The sequence below is a fragment of the Apteryx mantelli genome, chromosome 4, assembly GCF_036417845.1.
Source record: "Apteryx mantelli isolate bAptMan1 chromosome 4, bAptMan1.hap1, whole genome shotgun sequence".
NCBI classification, from domain to species: Eukaryota; Metazoa; Chordata; class Aves; order Apterygiformes; family Apterygidae; genus Apteryx; species Apteryx mantelli.
In genome coordinates, this window is record NC_089981.1 from 22,628,322 (window position 1) to 22,643,215 (window position 14,894).

The 14,894-nt window shown below is 42.6% G+C and overlaps 2 protein-coding genes across 4 annotated transcripts in view; one reads left to right on the forward strand and one right to left on the reverse strand.

The window, feature by feature from the left end:
- CHID1 (chitinase domain containing 1) overlaps positions 1-3,425 on the reverse strand; it is a 127,023-nt gene extending 123,598 nt beyond the window's left edge. Inside the window, exons 1-2 of the mRNA XM_067295990.1 lie at positions 3,280-3,425; positions 3,073-3,175 (exon numbers count right to left, since the gene is read on the reverse strand). The gene's annotated coding sequence lies outside the window, so the exon portion shown is untranslated. The remainder of the gene's footprint in view (positions 1-3,072; positions 3,176-3,279) is intronic.
- Positions 3,426-3,631: 206 nt separating this feature from the next.
- Positions 3,632-14,894, forward strand: part of AP2A2 (adaptor related protein complex 2 subunit alpha 2) — a 54,318-nt gene continuing 43,055 nt past the window's right edge. For 2 of the 3 annotated variants that reach the window (XM_067295993.1, XM_067295994.1), the window contains exon 1: positions 3,632-3,792. In XM_067295993.1, the coding sequence (XP_067152094.1) occupies positions 3,726-3,792 (67 nt within the window). In that variant the 5' untranslated portion in view covers positions 3,632-3,725. Of the gene's footprint in view, positions 3,793-5,863; positions 5,905-14,894 lie in introns of those variants that run through there. The other variant, XM_067295995.1, reaches the window with a different exon arrangement.

The window sequence follows — 14,894 nt, forward strand, 5'->3', positions numbered from 1 at the left end:
TTACACTGAGTGATATATGGGCACGTACGCAATCTGTGCCCATGCCCTAGTTTTCACAGAAGGAACTCAAACATGTGCAGAAGTTACCATGTTCTCTCTCTGTCATGTCCCTAACCTGATGGGGGTATCAGAACTGACAGGAGTCCACAGTAGGTGCACCAAGGTGGTCTAATACAGGGGTCCAACATCAGTCTCGATCACCTTGTCTAATCCTGCTTCATGGGTTTTGAGGAAGACTCTCTCAAGAGAGGTACAATTCACTGTGCACCAGTATTTGTGGTGAGGGGAGGGCAGCACAGCTCTATACTACAGTGCTTAACTTCATATCCTAAGTACAAAGACATTCAAATTATTCTAGAGTGCGATTGTGGCATATACACAGGTGGGACTGAAAGTGCACATGTTGGGTGCTAAAATTCCTCAGAACGATACATAAGCACACTCAAAAAGAATCATATTTTAGCTTCAGAAACCAAACAGGAATGCACACTGTGAACAGCACGTAAAGCTCCAGAGAAAAATAGTTGAACACTATTTATAAACCACCACACAGCTTTAAGTGTTAGGCAGAAAAGAAGCATAGTGGAAGCTGGAGTTCTCACAAACGGAAACTCACCAGCTGAATCCACTCAGTTTAATGGCATTAGTTTTGTAAAGGCCAGTCTAATTTTTCCAGTCTTTCTACCAAAGTGTAATAAAGTTCTGAAAATGATTAAAACAACTAATGTATGACACGGGAAAGAAGTGATAGACATTGTGGACTTCTTGGCAAACAGATATTCAGCAAAACATTTTGTGTAATAAAAAGCATTTCTTGAGACTATTTCCTCATTAATGCTGACTTTACAGTAATTAGAAATCTCTTAAAAAATCAAGTCATCTTGGAATGGATGGAACTAATGAAATCTGCTTTCTCACAGACTGGTGTGTTGTACATAGTTTTAAGCTCAAACTGAAACATTTTCCAATTTTATGAACTCAGTGCATTTGTAAAGGTCTTTGCATAGCGTGAACTCTGTACTGTCTACACCTGAGCTCATGTTACAACCTTTTTTTCAGTCAAAATACATCTAGAGACTATTGAAGGGTCTCTTTCCTCTAGCTGGCTATTTATTCACACAAAATTTGTAGAAGCCTAATTATCTTCCCCCTACCAAAATTGTCTGCAACTGGCTAGTGAGTTCTAAATTATGTGGAAAGAGGGATAGACAGATACACCTACACATTCACCATAATTGCATGAGCCTTTTGGGGGGGAAAAGAAGGCAGGAAGCAACGATATGTACAGTAGAGTGTCAACAGTCAGTCAAAGGAGGTTAAAATAAAATATTTGGGATATGTATATGCTGTTTCATTGCACCTTATGCATACCAAGTCATTTTGAAATGAACTAGCTAGCAGCGTAGCTACTATAGAGCTCCACATGGGTTAACTACCTGAAATTTAACCAACTTCTCAAGTAGAATTTGCAATCTGTGCTGAGCTTGGTACTGCCACAGCTACTTTGCTAGCAGTCTTTCAGCTCTCTATTAAAACATGGTTTAAGTGTGCCTGCATGACTTCACGGTATTGACTGGAATGCAGCCAGCTAGGGCTGATGCACTTGGCCTCTAGGTGTCACTTTGATCGTAAGTGTAGAAATTGGTTCAACGTCTTATTTTGGCTAACAAATTTTTTTTCTGAAACAGAAATCCTTACATACTGCATTCTTAAGTTTTCAGCTTCAAAGGTAATGAAAATTATTGTTGAACATCAAAATCTGATTGTAAAGCTATAAAAAAGGGCAGTTTTCTTTATGCAAGCCTGCAGATGCAGAGAATCTGAGTTGAATGTAAGGCTAGTTGTATACAACTGCCAGTAGTTGCACATGGTCTACAGAACCTGGGAACAAATGCATACATTTGTGACTACCACTTACTGTCATCTTCTCTGTCTAGTAGGTATACACACAAATAAAAAGCACTCATATAACTGATTCTAAAATCATAAAACTGATTCTCCATGCAGGAGAGATGCTTTAGAGGTGACCTGAGTGAAGTTTATAGTCACTGTCAGAGGGACAGTACTGACTTTTAGATAGTTCTTTATGAGCAAAAGATGTAACACAGAATAGGCACTGAAGTTTGATTAATTTAAATTAGATGCAAGCTTTAAATGAGGAGGATTAACCATGGGAACAAACTACCCAGGGAAACAGTGAATTCTATCTTTTATGTTGTCAGATGAAGACTGAGTTTCTTTCTGAAAGATAGGCTGTACCAAAAGCTATTCACCGGACTCAATTCAGGAAAAAAACAGGTGAAACAAAATGGCTTGAAATATATGGGAAAACAGATGAAATGACTAAGTCATCTCTGGTAGTCCTAAAACCCATGATTCTAAAGATCCCTATAGTCCACTAAGTGTACTAATCACTTGCATTACAACTGCACTTCTCAGCACACTTTGGTTTAGACAGGTTAGGCCAGTTTTGATACCTTTTATATCTGTTCTCCATTGATGAGATTAAATACTCTGCACTATGCTGGGTTGCATCTCTTTGGGTTGTTTAAGAAAGTTTAACCTTGAAATGTTTTCAATCTCAGGAATAGATTTGGTGTGGGACTGCTTTGCACTGCATGCTCATGGCCTTCGTAAGAAACATATGGCCCTGGTTTTGCACATCTGCATGCCCTGGAAGTCAGAATATGTATTGTCGCATGTAACAGAGCAACCGCATCACTGAAAGAGGTGATGACATACTCACTAGGTATGTGACATAGAAAGGTTCTATATATACATATACATACCTGGCCTAAACTTTCGGGCTTGCAGGTGATCAGAGCAATCTGATCATTATACAGGGCATGTCAAGTAGAGCCTGTGCACTGTTTTGGGCCCCCTTTTGAGCTGGAGGAGTAATGTATGGTCACCATGGGCCCTGCCCTGCGGACGCTATGGTTTTATATATCACAAGGTAGAAAGTCTGTACCCTGCTCTCCACATTATAGCCAGCCTGGGGCTGCATCCAGCCTGAGTGGGACTTACATGGTCTAAATAAGATCCTACGTGAGCACACTGCTCAAAGCTTACCGCCGAAATGACATTTTCTTGTCTGACGGTGCAATCTGCCGTCCCTCTTCTTCTCCCCTAGAAGTTATATTCTCTGAGGCGTCCGCAAAGCACATTATTTCTCCTTAAAAAAAATCATTAAAAAGCCTCGATTATTTAAGCACGGACAGGGGAGGGGGGAGAGGGGGACGGGGCCGTTTCGGAGCAGGGGGTGCGCAGAGGAGTCACCTGCGGCTTCAAGGGCCTGAACCGCCCTGCCAGCGCCTCACGGAGGGCAGCGGCCCGCGTCGGCCTGGGCCCGCTCGGCCTCACGGCGCCGACTGGAAATGGCGGGGCCGCCGGCCCCCAGCGGCCCCTCCGCGGGCCGGAGGACCCCCGGGGCTGCGGGGGCGGCAGGGGGGCGCGGGCGGCGGCCCAGGAGCCCCGCGGCCCCTCTGCGCGCAGGCGGAGGCGGAGGAGGAGGCGGCGCGGCGCGGCCCGCAGCGTCGCCGCCTCCGGGCAGCAGGCGGCGCCCGAGCCTCGCGCGCCGGGCGGCGGCGGGGGCGGCGCGGCGCCTGCGCGCTGCGGAGGCGGCGGCGGCGGCCTGAAGAGCCCCGGGGGGGAGAGAGCGGGCGGCGGTGGCGGCAGTTGCGGCGGTTTGGCGTGTCGCTGGGCGGCCGTGATCGCGCGCCACGATGCCGGCGGTGTCGAAGGGCGATGGCATGCGGGGCCTGGCGGTCTTCATCTCCGACATCAGGAACTGTGAGTGCGGCCGGGGCGCGGCGGGGCCTGCTCCTGGGCCGGGCCGGGCCGCGGGGCCGTCGCGGCGTTGCCGGGGCCGTTGCGGCCGTTGCGCCGGGGCGCCCGCCGCCGCCCCTCCCCCCGCCGCGGGCTGCGCGGGGCTCCCGGCTCGCGAAATGGCGGCGCGCCCCGGAGGGCGGCGGGGGGGCTGCCTCAGCCTTCGCGCCGGCTTTTTCCTTTCCTTTCCTTTCCTTTTTTTTTTTCCCCTTAAGTGTTTCGGTGATGGCCCCGAGGGGAGGGGGGGGGGCGAGGGGCGGGTGCGCGTCGTTATTGTCGCTTGCGAGGCGCGGAAGTGAAGCTGGGGGGGGGGATGGGGGGCGTTGCGGCGGCCGAGGGAGGCCTCCGTGGCCTTCCTCCAAGGCTGCCGAGGGATTTCGGCCCGAAATGTCACTGACGGGAGGCAGGTCTCTGTGGCAGGGCGGCTGCGCGCAGGCCCCGCCGTAGATGCGTTTACGCTCGGCTCTAAGCTGGCTTTCAATTTTTTGCTTTGGTAGAAAGCAGCCCTTAGAAGCGGTTTGGTTAAAACTGGGGTGGAGGGTGGGGGGGCTCTCGGGGTAGGTGGGTGCCTGTGGAGAGGAAGGGAGATGTGTGGGGCGAAGAGGGGTGCTAATGGGGGGGGGGGCAAGGGTGTGTGTCCAGGAGGGGAAGCCCGAGTGCTCAGCTTCCCTTTCTTGACTCTGGGAGTCGCATGCGGTTTAATATTAATCCGAGTTAGGGACTGGCGTGCATGATGTGGCAAGAACTGCCTGGGGAAGGGCTAAGGTCACAGTAGTTGGTGTGGTGAAACGGCCTTATATTTTGTCTGTGTCTGCCTCTCTAGATAACTTAAGGCTCTTAAAAGCAGTAACAGCAAGGCTCCCCCTCTAGCAGATGGGAGTGGATTTGGGGACTGATTTATGCCAATCATGGTGATCTAACCAGGCTTGTTTTGGGATAACTAAACTGGCTTGGAAGACTCTCCTTTATCTTCAGAGGGCTTCATGTTGATGTCTTCTGAATTAATCCAGGAGTAATATAAAAGGCTGGGGAGAAAGTGGTACTGATAAACTGAGACCAGTTAAACTAGGTTAGTGTAATTTCCTTAAACTAAATTCAGGTGATCTAGACTTTTAGACATGTAACCAGGGACCTCATGAGTAAAATTCAAGGTCCTTAATCTTCTTCAAGGCAAATGTTGTCTCAGAGGGTGGGTTTTTTTGTTTCTTAGGTGTGTTTTTTTTGGTCTGTTTGTTTTGGAGACTAGAGTTGTAGGTCTTTGAGGCTTTTTTCCTTCAGACTTCACTGTTATATTGTGTAGAAAAAGAATTACAAAATGTGTTATGTATCAGTTCAAGGTTACTTGAATGCTCTTGTGCTTTGGTTGACACAGCTATTTACTGAAGATCATCTAGTGCTCTACAACTCTATGCAAGCTGCATGTGTAACATAGTTTCACGTGGTATCATAACAGCAACAAGTTTTCAATGATATAACTCCCCAATAACTTTGATTGTTCTCACTCATTTACCTAGAAGTACAATGATTTTTTTATGTGTCTTTATTTCTTGTAGTTGGAGAATGTTTCTCCACTCTTTGCCAATGGAATCCAATACAAGAGAAACACTCAAGCTCTTCTTAACCTAGATTTGTAGATATGGAATGAAAGTCTTGATGTAGTGGGATATAATAAACTAATTGCTCATTGCCTGTAGGCTTGCCAGTATGTAGCCAGTGCAGGAATGCTGATGGAACAACCACTTTTTATATTCAGCTTGGAAGAAGGAGCATCTCCTGCTCTGAGTAGCAAAGTGCAACTCACTTGTGAAACAAAGCATTAACCCTTTCATTAACAAGTACAGCTATATCTAAATTGTTTTGTCCCTGTCTGGATACCTATTTGGAAGCTGTTATTACTTTCTTCATAATGAAGATGCAAAGTAATTACAGCTCCCAAATAGCTGTACCAGAGTTGGTAGTTTGCGCTAGTGTAGGGTATATTTAGCTTTCAAACAGCTGTTCAATGGCATTTGAATTTTTTTCTTTCAAGGGTGCTCCAAAGGTGTTGCCAACTAACCAGGCGCTGGTGGATGCTGAGTAAGATACTCAAATGTACTTAGTCATGCTCTCTAGAGATGCCGTGCTTTGCAAGCAGGGTTATTAGCTTAAGCTGCATCTTTCCCATTTTGAAGTGGGGATACTCAGTGACACACTGATGTACCTGCTAGCATCCTGAATTTTCTTAGCTTTGGCTTTGGGCTTGCATATCTTTCTGTAGTACTACTACCAATGTTTGAAGGTTGTGTGTTTGGTGGGGGTTTGTTTGTTTGTTTTTGGGGTTTTTTTTAGTTTGCTTACAGCCCTTTCAGGCTATCATAAATAACAGCTGAAACACTGCTGGTTTTTGAAAGATCTTGCAAAGTTAATGGGTTTGTATTATAAATGTTGCTGAATAATAAGAATGAAGATATTGTTTGCCAAATGTGCTCAGGTGGGTGCACAGCATGTGCTTCCCATAACATAACCAACATACATAACCCAAGCTTTAAGGGATATTTAACTGTAGACTTCTTAGTTTTGGAAATACTTAACCTTCTTGCATCAAATCTTACTTCCTGGACATGTGTACCAACAATGTCTGCAGCACTAAACAATGTATCATTCACTTATGAATTTATAAAATTTGCTAATTTGGGAATCATACTGGTCTTGTCTGTCTCTTGTTACTGGCCCATCACAGGGCTTCAAATTAAGCAGATTTGGCAGCAATTTTCAGTGCTCACAATTCTAGCTGATGGTGAGTAAATGAACAGCTAACACTGCCAGTCTGTCTTTAACAGTTAATGGTAGGTTGTCACTTCTGTGACTCAGGCATGTTTTTGGCACTTGGGGTATTTATAAACTTCTTGACTGTGTTGTAAACTTTTTGTTGAATGCTTTTATATCATGTGTGACTTAAATGCTTTGAATACAAGAATAACTTTCAACATGATTAAAGAAAGTTTACTTAAGAAAAGATCTGCAGAAGTGTATAAAGCTTTTGCTACAAGTAGTCTGCTGACTTTAAAATTGTAAAACGTGAGAAGCAAAAGAGCTTCTTATGCTTAATAACTTTGTTGGTCTAGTCTCTGTGAAACTCTAACATTGAGTGACTTTTTTCAAATGAAGTATTCACTTTTTATTTTTAATTTATCTTGAGCAAGTATAAAGTGAAATTTTAAAACCCAATAGTATAAGAAACTAAATTATCCAGCACTTCATGGTAGCTTTTCAGAGCCCTGTTTCAAGGCAACTTCCTGTTGTAGGTCCTGTATTTTTGCATATAGAGCTCCTGGTGGAGGTGGCAGAAAGAAGAATGATTAAGAAAAGTGAAAACAATGCTTTTAGATTCCTGACAACTTGCCAGTAGATAATATGGGCTTTTCTAGAAGCCTTGTTTGGCTAGATTGCTTTAACATGTGTGAAATAGCTTTTTGCTTATCTTTCCTAGACCCCAGAGAAGAGACTAGAAAGCTATAAATTGAAAGCTGAACTAATGCACTTAGTTAAGAGATGTAACTTGGCCCAATGAGACAACAGCAAGACGGGTCTATACTGTGAAATAAATTGTGGTGTAGAGATAGCAGACCTGGAAGGGTCATGTGGTCTATGAAGTGCTGTTCAGGTCTGAAAGAATCCTTGTCACTGCTTGGATACCTCATGAATTAACAAACCATACAAAAATTGGCATGTGTTAAACGTGAGCATATGAACTCTTGTAAGAAAACCTTATTCCTTAAAGTACGTTAAATCTATTTTCTCATCTGTGCTGGAGAGCTGCTGAAGTAGATTGACTTATGCAAGATGGTGCTTTATAAACTCCATAACCATCTTAGCTACAAAACAATTGGACTCATCCACTGGATTTGGGGTAGGGAGGGAGGGTTGGTAATGGCTTTATGTTCATCTGGTTCTCAGAGTCATCTGTCACCCAAACAGTTCTGTTGCAACAGCAGTATTGCATATTCACCCTAAAACCTGGGAAGACTTGTCTCTCTCTGATTTGGGGGAGGGGGAAATAGTTTTTATTACAGTATTAAGTGTACTACTTGTAACCCCATCCTCCACTGTAAAGTGAGGAAGCATCTGCTCTTGGTTGATGGAATATGCCTATGCAGAAGCCAAGCCTGCTGCTGCCACAGCTTTGAAGAAGACAACTCTTGCTTTCTCTCATTAGCTTAGATGACTGCCTTATGTTTTTAGTGGTACTTTAAAACTGGGCAGAGCAGGGAGGTTGCCTTTAGTCTATTCTCTGAATGTTTTTGTATCTGTTTGAAGATACTATTCCTGTTTCATTTTCCTCAGCCTATCTTCTTTTTAAAATAAACCCAACACATATTAAAATAATGTATCTCTTCTCTGAGCATTTAATGCATTAATTCTTCTTTGTACTAGGCAGGGGGGAGTGCTCAACCTCTTGAGGTGTTTGACTTCAGTAGCTTTACTTCACTGAATCTGGACCCATGCACAGGGTAAAGAGCATCAGGCTACAGAGAAACAAGTGCGTGGGGGGAATAAAAGTGCGCCAAATCATTCAGATTATGATCATCCTTTTGAGTGGGTAGTGGACATCAGAGGGGATTATGTGGGAGGGGCATGCATGTGATTTTAAATTACTAAATACTTACCTATTTGGAGGTATTTGTTCTTGGTGAGAGCAGTCACACAGTAAAACAAATTTCACATCGGGTGAGTTGAGCTAGCACAACTTGTTTTGGTGCTCTGCATCAGTGATGTGACTTTCAGCATGGAGGTTACAGTTAATGCATTGCTCCTCTGAGATGTAGATTCTCCCATTTGGATGGGGCATGATCCTGAGGTAGGACTTGCATTACTTCTGTAGGAAAGTCCTCGACTGTTTGTGCATCTAAACGCTTGGAATACATGTGTCTCTGAAGAAATTTGAAGGCCGGAGGGGAGGGGATTGGTTTGCTGTCTTATTTCTGTGTCCACTTTTCCAATACAGCCATTTTTCTGTTGTCTTCTGACATAAGAAAACCCTGAGAAGGAAGTGCTCAGAGCTATAATAAGCAATAGTGAAAAAGTATTTGCATCACTTGTGTCTACTTGTAGAACAGTGATTTAAGAAGAACACAAGTGGCATGAGATTAATCTGAGGGGAATGTGTAAAACAAAACTAGTGTTCTGTGCAGCACTCATCTATCTATCTTTTGGTCCTTTCACTGAACTCTGAAGGGTTTCTTACGCTGTTGGATTTGTGCCCATTTGGCTGAAAAGGAGGGAAGAATAGGCAAAAATGATGGTAGATAGCTGAGAGGTAGTAAACAGCTAGGATCTTTCATGTGACATGCAACCTTCATTATGTCATTGGAATAATAAAATGTATCTACTGGATTTGAAATACTTTGAATAAAGACTGCCCATCAGGACTGGTAACAAGTTTAAGGATTGCTGCAGAGAATGTGACATTACTTGCATCAATTCCTGTGTCTTTATGAATGTGCTTGGATAGGGTTTTTTCATAAGGTCCCTGAAGTAGTCCCATATGGAAGTGTCAGATAAACTAGGAGACTTTGGGCAAGCCCCAAACTGTTCTTCTATTGTTTGAACCTGAACGAAGGTGAAAAAGAGCACACAGTGACTTGTACTACATCAGTGCAAATATTGCCACACCCGCTTGAAGAGAAAGTGTAACTGTGTAGTGTGAACACACTGTTTGAGGAAATAACTAGTTAAATGTTTATTCCTCAAGGAAAGAGGAAGAGCTGCTTTATGTAATAGCCTAATGTACTTCTGCTTTTATATATATTCTTAACTTAAAGCTTCTTTTGAAAAAGAGCCAATATCCTTTCATCAACTAAACTGTAAAATAGGTGTTCCAGTTGTCATAAAGTTACTCAGATATGAGCTTCCAGTAAGCTTTCTCTTCATGTGGGGATCTAGTCTTAATTAATGCTAGACCCTACTACCTACTTACTCCTGAAACAAACTCTTTCACAGATTTGAGCTGCAGTGTGTTTTTTGTATTTTTTTTGTTAATTTGTGGTGCCTAATTAGAAAAAAATCCATGGTAACATTTACAATGACTAAGCTCACATTAGAGTACTGCAATTAGAGTATTTGAATTGTGATGATGGGATGTGGAAGCTGGTGTGTGCTCTTTTGCATTTATTTCCCCTTCCTTTAGGGAACAAGGAGTTAATGGGATACTAGATTACAGTAAAGCCTATGACTCCCTGCTGTTTCATGAGAAGTCCCCTTATAGGGGAAAACCACTGGGAGCATGCTGGAGAAAAGTCAGTTCCGTGGATAGCGGTTCACTTCGTAGTGCACGTTTTCAAATATGCAGTGTGATGAGTTCCTAGATGTGATCAATAGGTCACTGAAGTTTTCCATTGTAGTAATGGATATGTAATCACGACAGGATGTCCAGAAGCACAACAAGCTTGAGCTGCCTTTGTGCCTTTAAAGATCCCCTCCATTTTTTGAGGGAGGGTGGAAGGAACACGGAGCAGTGCTCAGAGTCTGGAGCTGCTGTCTTTTAAGAAGTATGGCCTTGAATCGCACTGATTGTGAAACTACATCAATGTATCTTGCTGAAGGGAAGCTAGTAGTGCTTGGACTGTGGTGTCCCTCCCACCTAATTGACCAATTGGCTTAGATATTTCTGATGTAGATGCTAATGAAAGCCTAAAAACACAAGGAAAAACTGTGTTTGGAAAACAGTGACATGTTTTTACCTCTGGTATGTTATCTAACACCTCTAAGGAAAATACCTAACAGTATCTTTAATATGGAGAGTTTCTACTTCAAGTAAGAACTCCTACACTTTTCCCAAGTAGAGATTCCTAACCACTACAGAACTCGGAGGAGAAGCTGCTGCTCTTAGCATTGGCAATATTTATAGTACTGCTTTCTTAAACAGAAAACTGAATAGAATTGTCATATGTCTCAAAGGCCTGTTCGATAACTGAATGTGAACAGAAAGGCATGTTCTGTTAGACAAATGGCAGTGCCACAAATAGTCACTGCCACTACTACTTGCCTTCAAGAAGACTCGCAGAATGCTGGCAAGCTTTCTCATGCTCATATACCTTCTTACCCAACAGGCTTTATAGTGTGTGTTTGGGTTTTTTTTTTCTTCTTCACACTAGTGATGGCACATCTTTAATCATTGGGTCATCAAATGCCCTGCCTCTTACCCAGGGCAACTGAGGCTAAGAGGTAACACAATGAAACAGTTCTGCCTTATGCACAAACTAAAAATAAATGCATTAGCAGGTGGTTTCAATTATGTTGTTTGCTGACCATAAGCAAATTGGAGCTGGATGGGTAGTGGGAGTATCTAAACTATTGTAAAGGGTGGTTTTTTGTTTTGGGGTGGTTTTTTTTTTTTTTGCTTTAAATGTTGCCAGTACAGCAATCTTTGTTAAGACTCGCATATAAAAATGTATTTTTCAGTGTTTGTGTGGAGACCTCCTTAGAACAACTGCCTCCCTGTTCCTTTGGGAAATAAATGTGTTGACTTTGTCAGAAGTGTACTAGACTGTAGATTTTTGTATGTATGAAAGCAAATTAGCAACCCTAAGGAGACTTTTGCTCCATTATAACAGTTCCTCCCATCCAGATGCTTCTGTGCAATTTACTCAAAGCTTATCAGAGCGAGTCCTAACAATACTGAAGTTGTTACTTGTATCGTGGATAAAGTATTGACTTAAACCCCAGCATTAGACTCCCCCCTCCCCCCTTAAACTAAGACTCTTTGGAAGTGATAATTAATGGGCAGTGCTCCCAGTCTGTTAACTAAGATTTCAGTGTTTTTCCTGTCTGCTAGTAACCGACAGCACAGTAAGGATAACAGCTCCTAATTTTGTGGCCTGAGTGACCTACCTGGCAAGAGGACTAGGGAGAGAAACTGATTAAGTCGAAGGAAGGCCTGAATCCTGGGAGAGAACTGAGATAATCCAAATTAGGAGGGTCTTCTGGACAGCTGAAGTCTCTTTGAGACTTGAGTAACCCAAGCTTTAAAGGTCATGCAAGAGCTCAATAATGAGCTAGGGGCTTGGTTGATCTTCTGGTATCATCCAGCTTTTGCTTCAGAAATGGCACTTCAGACCCTACTTAATGTTCCATCCTTGCAGGAATCTGAACTGTGAAGATGAGGTTGGGGGAGATAAGTAACTACTTAAGCCAGACCAGATAACTGTTTTCCTACTGCATAAGGTAAAACAGTGAGTTTACAGCCTAGCTCACTTGATTCAGTAGCTAGAGCCTTTGGGTCTACTGCCATTATATGGCATCTGACAGGCAAACTGGCTTTCATCTCAGATGTCTGCATACTGCGAGGATGGATGACAGCAATCAACTTCTTAATCAATAGTCTTGTAGCATTTCTACTTAATTGGCGTGGATGCCCTTTGTGCTTCAAACCTGGCTTCAGGCAGTTTACACTTAGTGCGGGAACAAGCTAATCCTGCTGGAGTAGATGACCATCTAAATGAGCCACAAGCAGCCCACTATTTCTACCCTTGAAACATTCAGTTAATCTTGCAGCTCTTCTGCCAAGTTACTGTCATGTACATCTGTTCATTTGAAGACAGTATTTCAGATTGTCAACATATCCCTTTTCTGTAACTTCTGTTTTCTTGTTCTTATGTAGATTTTAATGCAAAGTTACTAACTTGGTTAAGGTGGTGTTATTCATGTAGTATTGAAGCTTTGACTACAGACTGGATTACTAGGAGATTAAGAACAGTAACCCTTTATTCTTCCAAAGAGCTGGATGACTTGTGATACTCAGTACTCTGTTAAACAAGATGGTAATCGAAGATAAAAGTACACTGCAGGCTACCTCACATAATGAAGACAGTAGGTAGCACAGTGGATAGTCTGGCAAACTGCCAAATATGAATTAACCGACTGCTAAGTACCTCAGACAGTGCTGTGGCTGGGTATCTGTTTGCTCAGGTATTCATCCTGGATAAGATCAACAGCACTGCTGTGTACTGTTTGTTGCTTTACAGCTGTAGTGTATGTCTTATCATCCACAAAATAGCCAGCCAAGACTTACTCTTGCAATCACCTCTTTTAACCTCTTGTTACAAACATTTAATCAGTCTTATTAAACTGGAAGAGCCTGAATAAGTGAAAGTGAGAAGGATGCATGGCCTAAACTGATGTGGGATATGAAAATCTTAGTATCTGTATGTACTCTGGTTTAAATGCTGTACTAACCATCAGTTTGTATACATGATGTAACTTTTATTAAGCCTCTCCAAGCTGAATAGCTTGGCTACAGTAGATCTTTTTCAAACAAGGGCTCTGATAATTTCTTTAAACGGGAAGCTGCCTTACAGCCTGGAAATGAGACAGATGAAGCAATTGCCTTGCCAAGCTTGAAACGTAGGCCTCTAGTTCTGCAGCACAACTTCTCAGCTGTCATCAACAGTGCTCTTATCTTCCTTTCTGACCAGCCTTAAGGGTGCTTAAGTATTTTAGTAGTAGTAAAATAAATGTGCTTGTAGAAATTCTTCAGCAAGTGCTAACATGGCCAAGTAATGTGAAGAAAACTTGCCGGTTAAACGCTTTCTCAAACAGGCTGCTGCTTGATGGGACAGAAAACTTAGCTAAAACTGATATGTCTCTTGGTTGGTTGATTTGTTCTTTCCCTTCCCCTGTATATGGAACAGTGTGAAGCCACCTGTTTCTGGGAGGCTTTATCTCACTTCGTCATCTTCTAATGCAAACAATAATGAGTTAGAAGTCTAAATATGATTACCATGCAACGCTACTGCTGGAGTTCTAGGAAATCAGCTAACTCAAGAGTTAGAATTAAGCTGGAGTATCCTGAGCATTGTTATGTGGCTGCCCTCAGTGGCACTAACCCTTGGTGTGCTAGTACTGCTCTAGAACTGCGGTTTCAGGCATGTGTATACTGTAGTTGGTGATAGTGCGGCCTCCGCTCTTCCTCAAGTGCTTGCATTAGCTTAGATGCTGAAATTGAGAGAATCTTTTGCCTGACTTCAGAATGGATATGGAAATGAATTCATTAGCTTAAACTTTAATTGGGCCATTTTAGCTGAACTTTACTGGTACGAAGGGTTGCATAATAGGGGGGGTTAACTGAAAAAAGCAGTTACTCAGTTTTCTCCATTTAAACTAATGAGGAATAGCTAGCAAATTATACTAATTTGCCAAGCATCATCCTGGCTCATTCTAGACAAGTCTCCAGCCTATTAAATGAAATTCCGAAGATATTTCAATAGCTGCTTTATTAATATCAAGATGCTTGCTTTATGGATAAAATCGATGTAGTAAGGAGACAATTTTAGGGCTTGACCACAAATCCAAATTGGTTTCCCAATATGTGGAATTGCATTTGTATCACCAGGTAGTTGCTACTGTATGTTTTGTCAAAGTTGAGATGAGATTATGTAGTGCAGAACAACTTGATGGAATTATTAAGAACAGGCTTTTGTTTTATGTTAACATGCTACAAGTCTTGGACTTCATAGCTGTGCTAATGTTCAGAGAAACTAAAACTTCAGACCTGAGGTTACTGTTTATTATGGGTATTCTAGTCAACTTGGTGTTACAGCTGTGTGCATTGGGAGGGGAGGGGGGTGATGATTGTTTTGCTGAGGCTGCAATCCATTTCTGCCAAAGGGTGCTGACTTCACAAATTCCTAAAGTATTTCAGCAAAGCTTCCCTTTAATGCTCAGTTGCTTCTAAAAACTATGTTCTTTGTTTCCTAAGCAAGCAACTGATGATGTGTGAGTCTAATGGGTAAAAATGCTGCTAGAAAGGCTTGGAGAGAGGAGAAGGTGTCTTTGGGCTTAAAAAAAAAAAAAAAACTTTAAGGCGTTGGTTCCATCTTAGATTAAGAAAGCTGGCTAAGATTTACTGTACTTGTCTTGTTTTCCCCTTTCCTACCTGCCCCCCCATTTTTAACTTCAGTGATTATTGCCACACTTACTGAGGTTAGAGAAACAGTTGCTAATAAATTCAGAGTGCATATTGCAACCCTTTGCTTACAGACAGAGGAACTTTAAGATGTAAAGCAAGGACCTAGCTTCCCAACTAGCTA